Source organism: Trachemys scripta, chromosome 5 (genome assembly GCF_013100865.1).
Source record: "Trachemys scripta elegans isolate TJP31775 chromosome 5, CAS_Tse_1.0, whole genome shotgun sequence".
Taxonomy (NCBI): Eukaryota; Metazoa; Chordata; order Testudines; family Emydidae; genus Trachemys; species Trachemys scripta.
Genome location: NC_048302.1, coordinates 55169066 through 55180839, shown reverse-complemented (window position 1 = coordinate 55180839; position 11774 = coordinate 55169066). Strand labels below are relative to the sequence as shown.

The window sequence follows — 11774 nt, the reverse complement described above, 5'->3', positions numbered from 1 at the left end:
ACCCATAGAAGGTGTGAGGATATTTTAACATGAGGAAATAGATTCAATTAGTGTTCTCCCACTGGTGATATATGCCATCATGTGCCAGCAATGCCCCTCTGCCATATACATTGGCCAAACCGGACAGTCTCTTCCCAAAGGAATAAATGGACACAAATCTGACATCAGAAATCATAATACTCAAAAACCAGTGGGAGAACACTTCAGTCTCTCTAACCACTCAGTGACAGACCTGAAGGTGGCAATTTTGCAACAAAAAAACTTCAAAAACAGACTCCAAAGAGAGACTGCTGAACTTGAATTAATATGCAAATTAGATACAATTAACTTAGGTTTTAACAGAGACTGGGAATGGTTGGATCATTACACTAATTGAATCTATTTCCTCACACCTTCTATGAGTCATCTCGATTATCACTTCAAAGGTTTTTTTCTCTCTCCTGCTGATGATAGCTCATCTCAATTGATTGGCCTCTTACAGTTGGTATGGCTACTCCCACTTTTTCATGTTCTCTGTATGTATAAATATCTTCTTTCTGTGTGTTCTAGTCTATGCATCCGATGAAGTGGGTTGTAGCCCACAAAAGCTTATGCTCAAATAAATTTGTTAGTCTCTACGGTGTCACAAGTACTCCTGTTCTTTTTATTAATCAGAGTGTAAGTCAAGACAGAAGACCTTCCCACCAGTGCCAGAGTTACCAGAGCTGAATTCTTAAAAGTAGTAGGCAGTATGTTCAACTTGGCACAGTTCTGACCCAGCTTACTCATACCCTTGCTTTTACAAAATCCTTGATTAAAAAGATAAGATGAATTAGGAATGAAAAATGAAATTAGCATTACCTCTCCTACCAGGAAATAATACACTTAACAGGGTTCTCTTCCTCTTCTTAGGGTTGCTTGGAGCTGGCATAGATTTACTTGAGCTACCAGAGGCAAAAGAACCTGAAATAACTGGAAGTTCAGAATAGTTTATGCAGGAGTTTGCAGAACTCAAGGCAATGCAGCAAACAGGATCATAGCAGTGGGTGAGGTGGTGCTCCACAAGTTAAATCTCTTACTACTTTTCCTCTACCTTTTTTAACCCACTTTAGTTGCATGCTAGACCAAGAACTAAAGCATTTGGAAAACAGTGCAGGACCAAACACACTCTGAGCCAAAAGATTATGCACAGTTTGGTGCTATTGCATGTTCACAAATGAGACTGACTGACTGCCAAACACTGCCTTCCAAACTGAACAAATTTGAGGGAGCAAACCTATGATCTATTGCTCAATGTTATCAGAGGGATTATTTCCTTACTCTTGTATCAAGGGACAGATTAGAGCACTTGATCTCATTACAGTAGTCCTACACCATCTTCAGTATAACCTCCCAGCCAGAATTGCCTTAAAGCTGTTTGGCAAAGCTCACCATCCCCTCAGACACAATGACATATATTAAACCTCATAGCTTGGAAGAGTTCCATTTGGACCGCAACACCAACTCAGCCCACCATCTGAAGTTCATTTGTGTTTACTCAGAAGGTCTAGGCACAGGAACAGATAACGGCATTGCATGAAAACTTTTCTTTAAAAAGAAAATGAAAGAGCATTAACTACTCCTGTTTTAAGACTAGTAACTTAATATATCGGCAATATTTTTTGGTTTGCAAAAATAGTCAAAATGCATGAAGCTCACCTTAATGCAGTGTATTAGTCTTAAAAGGGTGTGTTATTTGTTCGTGTTTTTAAGCAAGAGGGGCAAGGGAGAAGACAAATTGCACTCAGCACAATGGTGACTACCTTTCATCATATTTTTATCACGTGGCAAAGATTTGTGAGATACACAGTTCACTAACGGACCAGATTCTGATATCTTTCCCATGCACATTGATGAGTTTCTTACTGCTCAAATAGTCCCATCACTTACAATGGGGCTACTTGAGGAGTAAGATACTATTCAGTAAAACTAGCTACTACTCAGTACAACTAAGGGCTGCATAGGCCCTATAGGACAAATAAGGGCTCTTTGAAGCCAATGGTAAAACTCACCTTGACTTTTAATCTGACCTTACATCCTGAAACATATCCAGTAAGATGGCAGGGTGAGAATAGCGGCCCCGGCTAAGGGGAGAAATGGGGCACAGAACTCCTGGCATGGAGGCAGAATGGGAAGCAATGGTGTGTGTGTGTTGCAGTCCCTGAAATAGCAAGGGATGGAAGGGAGGCCCACAGGGAGCTTGAGGGGGGGGGGGAATACAGGGAGACCCTCTTGTGTGCAATGAGATCGTCCTATAGAATCAATGCAGCATGTGACCCTGTAGTTGTATTTAGCAGATGTTAATGAAGTCAGTAAGTAAGTTGTTTGCTGTGAGGAATGTCCTTCCTAACTTATAGCTGTTCTGAATCAGCAGTGCCTTCCTCTCTACTGATTCTGCACACACACCTTCCAGTAACTAAGAGAAGTTTATTTCAGTTACTGATTTATAGAAACAGAGCAAATCATTCTCCAACAACATGAGAGAGAGACAAACAGTAAATAACATTTCATTTACAGTGATTTTTTGGGTGACAAACCTGTACTTTGAAAATTGCACAATATGGAACCGGAGGTACTGGAGCCTGCAATAAATGTTAATGGGTCCTGTGTTGAAAATAATATAAATGAAGCTACACACATCACATAAAGGCATCTGCATTTTGAAGACACTTGAAAAATCTCATATCCCCCTCTCCGTGGATTTTATTTATCTGAAAATCTGATCCAGCTACTTCCACTCCCCTTTCAGAATATTACTTTGCCTTCAGCATAAGAGCCTCTTTGCCCAATAACTTTTCAGAACCAGAAAAATAGAGTGTTGACAACATTTAACAGTGGATATAAATACAGTTTTCAAATTTCAATTTAATCAGCACCAGGACAATGTAAATACTTTTAAACTTTTCTCCAAATGACAGCTGACTATGAGTTCAACCATGTATCTGACTTAAAATTCGGGTTATCCTGCAAACATATTGCTGTTGTGCTTTGCACATGTAAAACCCTGTTCATAAAATTAAACTGCCCCCCCCCCCCTAAAAAAAGCCACCTTACAAATCACATCTCTGCAATTCCTATTTGGCAACATTTTATCTTTATACAGATTAGTCTCTTCATCCCATTGTCTAGCTCTTCCTTGATTAAAACCAGTCACCAAAGTGGAGAGAAGTGACTAACAAAAATCCATGGATACCATGTACACCTTCTGGGCGTTAAATGTAGAGAGCTAAAGAAACTGAACATAGTTTTGTGGAATAAGCCCTCTCCTGCCATTTAGAGTTCCTTCAAGCCATCCTGGTTCTCTGGAAAGTTGCACTACAAAAGGAAGAAAAAGGTTTTATTAGTCTCCACTGTATTTCTATTAAACTTGCAGCTTCAACTTGTATCTTCCTGAAAAAACAGCAAAGCATTAAACCTTTTGCACAGACCAGTGTGGAGAACATAGCTAGGAAAAGAGGAGGTTTCTGATTAACTCATTTAAATATTGGTATGGGTCACCTAGGAGCTAGGACATGCCAGACTCGGGGGGTCTCACAACAAAAATTTTGGTGGCCTCAGAGTGCAGCCTGACAATTTTTCCTAAAATACTTAATTACCTTTAGGAAAAACAAATAAATATGCACATATACAGGTTCAAATCAGTGTAATTTATTTATGTAGTGTTTTTGGCAACCTAATAATGTACAATTGTTTCTGTTCTTTACTGGCTCTAAATGCATATAAGGTGCTTTGCATGTTCTTGGCTTTTGTTTTTTTCGTTTTTTTGGTTGCTTTTTAAATGTCTTGCTAGCTAGTAAGTCTGCTTCTGTGAAAAGTGATACTTGTATGTTTGTTAACATCACTTTTCACAGCAGCAGACTTGATAGCCAGAAAGCAGTGAAAAGTGATACTAACAAACATACAAATACCACTTTTCACAGCAGACTTACTCAGCCCTGGTAAGCCAGAGGACAAATTAAGCCCTGGATGGGGAGGTGGGTAGGGAGGCACCAGGGGAGGCAGCAGGGTCCAGGGGTGATGGGGTGGCCAGAGCCCGAAGCTCTGCAGCTGTGGATGGAGCCTGCTACCTTGTGGCCAGAGGACAGAGCCCGCCACCCAAGAGCTGAAGCTAGAAGCCTGAACCCCACCACCCTTGGGAAGGTGGGGAACTCAAACTGGCTGCCTGCTTCTCTGGTGTTTGTGTGTCTGCTGCTTCCCCCTGCCTCCAATCACTGCCGAGGAGGCTGTGGCCACAAGAAAAGCCCCTGGTGACTGCATGCAGCCACAGTGGCCATATTTGAGAAACGCTGTGTCAGAGGCATAGGTTGAGCATGAGAGCCAAATCTGGCTAGTTGGTTGGTTGCAGGAAGGTTGGGCATTTTTTGTGGTCAGCCTAGGAGACCCGGACATGGTGCAGGGGGTTGAAAGGAAGGTCTGGAAAGGATACAAAGTGAAAGAGCTTGCAGGGTACTATATCAGGAGGAAGGTTAGAGCTTGGCTCTTATCAGGGATTACAGCAGTGTTTATAAGCTTTGTGGGGAGTCGTTAGAGTTCTTGCCAAGCACAGTAGGGGAAGTTTTAGCAGTTGAGAACAGGGCAAGACCAAAAACTTGTCCTGGGTCTGGGGGTGGAGAGTTGGATCAGGTTTCACTACAAGCGGTTTAAGGCATGTAAAGTGGGGGGGGGAGACTTAGGGGGTGACTAAGTCAGGTGACTTTGGCTCACGGGGCTATAAAACTGCAGTGTAGTCATTTGGGCTCAGGCTAGAACTCTTACACCCTGTGAGTCAGAGTACCAGAGCCCAGGCTCCAGCCCAAGCCTGAACATCGGCACTGCAATGTTATAGACCCGCAGCCCACAAGCTCACACGGGCCAGCTGCGGGTGTTTTATTGTAGTGTAGACATGCCAGTAGGCACTTAGGTTCCTTGACAGTCAAGGAAACTTAGGCTCCTAAGTCATTCAAAAATGGCATGTGGGTACTTCTGAAAAATGTATCATGTACACTTTCTTTTCCTCTGTCCCAAGGTGAATACTATTGCCAGGCAACAGGAGAATGGCACTGCTCAGGCAAGTGCTGTCAAAATAAAAACTGTAGTTTGAAAAGGACTTTAAAAATGTAGATAGCAGAACTGCCTTCAGATTTTAAAATGATACCTTAACAATTATAACAGTAACCTGGCAGCACATTTTGTAATGGAAGGTTTTCATTAAAAATTTACCAAAGGAAAAATAGTACATCGAAAAGTGCCTTTTTAAATCTCTCCACATACAGTAACTTACAGTCCTATTAATAATTAGCATGCCCTCCCTCCCTTTGTCACTTTCATTCCATGATTATAGAGTACACACGCACACATTTATAAATGCTACACTGACACCACCATTGAGCCTCCCTCCAAAAGTTTCATCACAGCAGTTACAGCTCTACCCCAGTGAGCAAACTGACATTGCTGAGACAACTCTGGCCTTCTTCCTGAGGGGGACGTATCCGCAAGACTGGCTTGTGAAAGTCAGAAACTCACTTTTATCAAAAAGGAACATGAAGTCAAGACAAAAACACAAATGCCATCATTTAAAAATTGGATTTTTGAGCGAAAAATATCATTTTCACCCCAAGGAAACCAGAAATGGAACAGCAGGGATATTACAGGATCAGTAGTGAGGTGCAACAGAGCTCTGTGTTTGGGAAGTTTGCATACCATCCATCTGCATTACACCTGGCTCAAGGCAGCATTATTGGTATGTCACTTTCATGAAGATAAAATTCACAGGGGTGTTGTGAAGATTAAAGAAAAGGACGCAGTAAGTATAATGGTGAGATCACTGATATTGATCCAGATTTATAAACTGTGCCCAGACTAGTAGGCCCTAATTTTAACCTGCTTTGATGTTCCAGTTTTCTCAATTCATCTTTTTCCTAAGTGTATTGTACAAACACATTCACTAACCATCTCACCAGACTCAGTCGCTCTGGTACCATACGCAGGGCCATTAACGTTCGCTTTAAATCCAAGTTGTTCAGATCCAATTTTTCAGGAAAATCTCCAGCTCAAGAGCAGCTCTTTTGTGTCCCCTTTTCTGTCATTTCTTCTCAATCACCCATGATTACAGTTCTTAGCACTTTCTCAAATCTGCCTCATTTAAAAACATCTTGCTGCAGAGACTAGGCACTGGGCCTCAAAACTGCTACTATTCATTATTGGACCAAGCATCCCACAGGAGTTATGTTTTATGTTGGCCTGGGACAGGAAGGGACAATATTTGTAATTTAAAAAATACAGGGCAAAGAAATTAAAACGAGCTGTGACAGAGCGACATTAACCATGGCCCAGAAAGACTGCACCACAGTGCTGATCGAAGACTGATTCTCAAAAGCTAGCGCCTCCCAGGCCAGTGGAAATACCAGTTGAAAAACCCACTGCAGTACCTGTATTTGCCCTCATTACCTTGCAGTGGAGGCAAATTTGGAAAGAGATTCCAAGGTGAAGGTCTAAGGAGTGCCACAGGGAAACTACTAAAACGCACGCACACAAACCCAGACACGTCCAACAATTAGCCTTAAAAATAGCAGTGATGGCCCTTACAATATTACCAGTTTTACCTAGGTAAGCTAAATAAATAGTGTTATTTCTAATTGCAAATAGGTTTGCCAACTTTCTAATCACACAAAACCGAACACCCTAGCCCCACCCCTGTCCGCCCACCCCTTCTCCAAGGCCCCGCTCCCTACATTTCCCCTCGCTCAGTAGCTCGCTCTCCCCCACCTTCACTCACTTTCACTGGGCTGGGGCAGGGGGTTGGGGTGCAGGAGGAGGTGAGGGCTCTAACTGGGGATGCCGGCTCCAGGGTGAGGCCAGAAATGAGGGGTTCAGGATGCTCTGGGCTGGGGCAGGAGGTTGGGGTGCAGGAGGGGGTGAGAGCTCCAGGGTGGGGTCAGGGGTGCGGGAGGGGGCACCAGGTTGCGAGTGTGGGGCTGAGGGATTTGGAGCGTGGGAGGGTATGGGCTCTGGGGTGGGGCCGGGGATAAGAGGTTTGGGGTGAAAGAGGGGCTCAGGCTCGGGGATGGGGCCGAGGGATTTGAAGTGTGGGCTTACCTCGGTCAGCTCCTGGTGAGCAGCGCAGTGAGACTAAGGCAGGCTCCCTGTCTGTCTTGACTCCGTGCTGTGCCCCAGAAGAAGCTAGCAGGTCCAGATCCTAGGTAAGGGGGCCAAGAGCCTCCATGCGCTGCTTTCGCTCACGGGCACCGCCTCCGCAGCAACCACTGGCCTCGGTTTTTGGCCAATGGGAGTGAAGAGCTGGTGCTCATGGTGGGGGCAGCGTGTGGAGCCCCCTGACCCACCTCCCGCCTAGGAGCCGGACCTGCTGGCTGCTTCTGGGGCACAGCACAGAGACAGGAAAAGTAGGGACTAGCCTGCCTTAGCCCCACAGTACCGTTGACCAGACTTTCAATGGCCTAGTCGGCAGTGCTGACCAGAGCCGCCAGTGTCCCTTTTCGATCGGGTGTTCTGGTCGAAAACCGGACACCTGGCAACCCTAATTGCAAATACACCTCTACCCTGATGTAATGCTATCCTCGGGAGTCAAAAAATCTTACCGCGTTATAGGTGAAACCGCGTTATATCGAACTTGCTTTGATCTGCTGGAGTGCGCAGCCCCGCCCCCCTCCAGAGCACTGCTTTACCACGTTATATCCAAATTCGTGTTATTTCAGGTCTCGTTATATCGGGGTAGAGGTGTACTTATTTAGGCCCATGCTCTGGGTATTCCGACATCTCTGACTGCCATATGCTGGGACTGGATCACAGGGGATGATCACTTGGTGATTGCCCTGTTCTGTTTGTTTTCTTTTAAGTATCTGGTATTGGCCACTGTCTAAAGACTGAATACAGGACTACATGGACCATTGGTCTGACTGAGTATGGCCATTTCTTATGTTCTTATTATGTTCAGAACCTCCAAGAAGCCCCACCCAGAGACCTGCTTGAGTCAACAAGGGCTTGTCCACATGGGGAGTTGTTCCAGAATAGCTATTTCTGATTAACTCCATATGTGGATGCTCTTATTCTGGAATAAAATAGGAATAGTTAACCCACTGTTGGTCATGTCTGTGTGAACATTTAGTTTGTGGCAAGATGGATACTGCTAAGGCAAAAGTCTCAGACAACTGCACACCTGGGCGCACACACACCTGGAATGGAATCGACATAAGCAAGCACTCGAGGAAGAAAGGCTGTTATTCAGTCTAGGGCCAGGCTGAGCAAAAGGGCTTGTCCATGACAATAACTGATGGGAGAGCACTGCTAGATTAATCACAGTGAGGCCAAGAGCAAAAGCAGGGGGGGAAAGGGAAAGAAGAACAAGAGAGAGAAGTGCGGGGGGTTGGGAGGGGAGACAGGAAGACAGAAAAAACAGCAAGAGCTGACAGAGCTGGGGAGGGGGTGAGACACACAAAACCCTAATGGAAGCAACACTTTTTGTCAGACACTAATTTAACAGTTACTTTAATGGTTGATATTAGCTGTACGTCAGCTTGATTGATGCATTGTCACTTTGATAGTTAAGGTTATTGGTAGAGGAGCAGAATTGATGTATTATTACTTTTAATTCTTCATTTGGGGGTTTATTAGGGCATATGGGAATTTAAATTGAGTAAGTGAAGAACTTGAATTGATTCATTGGAGTCTGATTTCAGTATAAATGCACCAGGGGGTAGATACTATAATAGGTGAAGAGGCGGGTACCTCTCTGAAGGAGTTTCAAAGACTGGCTGAAAACAAGGAGATGGCTTTAAAATATTTAAAGAACATGAGACCCCTAAATACCTTTCCATTCTGACAATGCCTATTTATTCTATGTCCAAATGGGAATCGTTACGGAACACTATCAAGACATATTTAGTTCTCACCTTGACCACATTACTTCTATGTTGTTTCCGTTTTCCTGTCTTGCTTTTTAGATTATAAATTTTGCCTTCTTTTCTGCTTGCCCGGCATCTAGGACATTGTGCGTGATACCAAACCAAATAAATAAAAAGCAGTGAGTCCACTGATGAGGCTGTAATTAGCTTTTACTATGAACCCATTCTCAGAGCACTGCCACATATCCAACGGCAGAATTCGGCCAGGGGTTAAAAGGATTTCACCCCAAAACTATTATCCTGGTGCAAAAGAGAAGGCCAAGGGATGTGCTGCTGGATGAACTTTACTGCTGCTCTGAAAAATCAGCAACATAATTCCTGGCTCCTGACTATTCCCCTGGGCATAAAGCTGGGGGCCTGGCCATGCACTGTAACTGAAACACCATGCCCTGTTGGGTGCTCCATGGAGTAGGGAAACTGGGACTCACTCCTAGGACCCTTCCTTTGTACTAGGAAAGAATCTTGGCCTGTGGCCATATTAGTGCACCGGGGGGGGGAGGGAGAGAAGCCCCTTCTCCCTGGCTCAGCTGGTGAGAGTGCAACACAGGGCAGATGTCCTGTATTAGAAAGCCCACCTTGCACACCATTTGCTTCAAAAACGCAGATTTTTCCTGTATGTGGATCTCTGTCTGATGAAGATCCTTCCTAGTCATGTTAAAAAAAAATGGTAAATTAAAATAACTTGCATTAGAGACTTTGAAGAGAACAATCATTTAGCTAATTTCTCTTTAAAAGGTCTCCCACCTAAGTTGATGCAGACGTGATCTGCCTACAAGGCAGCTCTGTGACAGGAAGCACGTCCACCAAGCACATTCCTTTACTGAGCGTACTGGAGGGGGGAAGAGTGTGTTTGGGGGCCCCAGATCTTCTCATCTGCTGTAACACACAGAACTGAAACCTGGAGCAGACTTGTTTGGAGGAACCGAACAAGAGTTTGTGAGATACGGTATTTCGGCTTTAAATTAAGTTTGTTTTTCTGAGGTTTTCTTCTTGTGCAGTGAAAAAGACATTCTGCTGAACTCTCCATTTGTTCCAGTTTGTTAAAAAACTCAGAAGGAACATTCTGGTGGGGCTGGAGGGAGGGAGGTGATGAAAAGATTTTAGTTTCTGAGAAACTTTCCACACACATTTTTTGATCCAATATAACCGTTAGTAGAATGCATTGTTGAATATATGGGCCATATTGGCTACCTTTTAAATAAAAAAAAAAATGCCTGTGGGTTGATTTTTTAGCTGCTCTAGTCTGTGTATTTTTTTCCTTTTCCTACTGGATCTAAGCTGGGAACTTGGAATTCCCCCTACGTTTGGGGCACACTGCAGAGATTCTCTTCCTTGGTGTCTGTGTCACTCTAAGCACACACGAGTCAGTATGTTTGGCATACTGGGACAGTGTGTCACAGTTTCAGGGTAACTACACATGTATCCCCCCTCCATGGTCCACTCCAGGAGCGCCCAGTCGGGTCTCCAGTCTCCAGCCATCAGCTGACTTTGGGGAGGACCTTTGTCCCACTCCCTTCTGACGAGAGGTTTTTAGGCTGCACAGCGCTCTGCCTTACACTATGATATCCCTAGTAAGCCAGTCTGCCTAACGGCCAGTGCCTGTGCTTTGCTTTCTCTCCAAGGGCTAACTAACAACAGTGCATTGCCAGCAGTTACAAGTCACCACTCTGCTCTTTCTAAGCAAACAAATTATTCTTAAGGTTACAGAGAAAACACAATAAAAACAAACAGATTTAAATGTACCAGGGGTCACCCATCAGTCTTATGGAGCCCTCCTAGGCCAAAGTCTTTCCAACGGTTCTGCAAAGGCTGGGGGACCCTCTGGGACAGAAGGTCCGGTCCATTGGCTGGATCAGAAAGGAGGCCACTAGCCAGTTCAAGTTCATCTGTTTATAGCAGTGGTTTTCAACCAGGGGTCCGCAGACTATGTCTAAGGGGTCAGCAAAAGGCTATTGTTACCATAGAAAGTGTTTTTCAATCTGTGGTCTATAGACCCCTCAGGGTTCACAGATCTCCGTCTAAGTTTTCCGAAGGGGTCCGCACCTCCATTCAAAATGAAAAAAGATTGAAAAAACACTGTTTTATACCAAAAGCCCTTTGTTTCTTACCTAGTCTTGGAAAAACGAGCCTGAACCACTATACGCAAACCACCCCACGGGAGAGACCTTCTCTGGAATTGTTTAGTCCCAGTGATTCAGCTTCATCACCTGCACTGCCTTTTAGTTCCTGGAGGAGCTGTGGTTACCTTTCCCCCATGGAGTAGAACACAGTCATACATAAACCATTCATTAATATAATGGTCCCAAAAGATCACAGAATCAGAGAAATGAAGGGCTGCAAAAGACTTTGAGAAGTCATCAGGTTCAGTCCCTGTCCTGAGGCAGGACCAAGTAAACCTAAACCATCCTTGACAGGTGTTTGTCCAACCTGTTCAGAAAAACTTCCAGTGATGGAGATTTCACAGCCTCCCTCAGAAGCCTATTTCAAAGCTTTACTAACCTGATAGAAAGTTTTTCTTAATGTCTAGCCCAAATCTCCCTTGCTGCAGACTCAGCCCATTACTTCTCGTCCTACCTTCAGTGAACATGAACAACAATTGATCACAGTCTTCTTTATCACAGACTATTTGAAGAACTTATCAGGTGCCCCCTCAGTCTTCTCCTACCCAAGACTTAAGTATGCTCAGTTTTTTAACCTTTCCTCATAGGTCAGGTTTTCTAAATCTTTTATCATTTTTATTGATCTCCTCGGGACTCTTTCCAGTTTGGCCACATCTTTCCTAAGGTGTGACACCCAAACTCGACACAACACTCCAACAGAGCCCTCACCAGTGCCCAGCTGAGCAGACAATTATCTCCT

At 44.3% G+C, this 11774-nt stretch overlaps 1 protein-coding gene across 1 annotated transcript in view; it reads right to left on the bottom strand.

Moving 5' to 3' along the window:
* Positions 1-606: 606 nt before the first annotated feature.
* ARHGAP10 (Rho GTPase activating protein 10) overlaps positions 607-11774 on the bottom strand; it is a 246201-nt gene continuing 235033 nt past the window's right edge. The window contains exon 22 of the mRNA XM_034771459.1: positions 607-3333. Coding sequence (XP_034627350.1) covers positions 3245-3333 — 89 coding nt within the window. The 3' untranslated portion in view covers positions 607-3244. The remainder of the gene's footprint in view (positions 3334-11774) is intronic.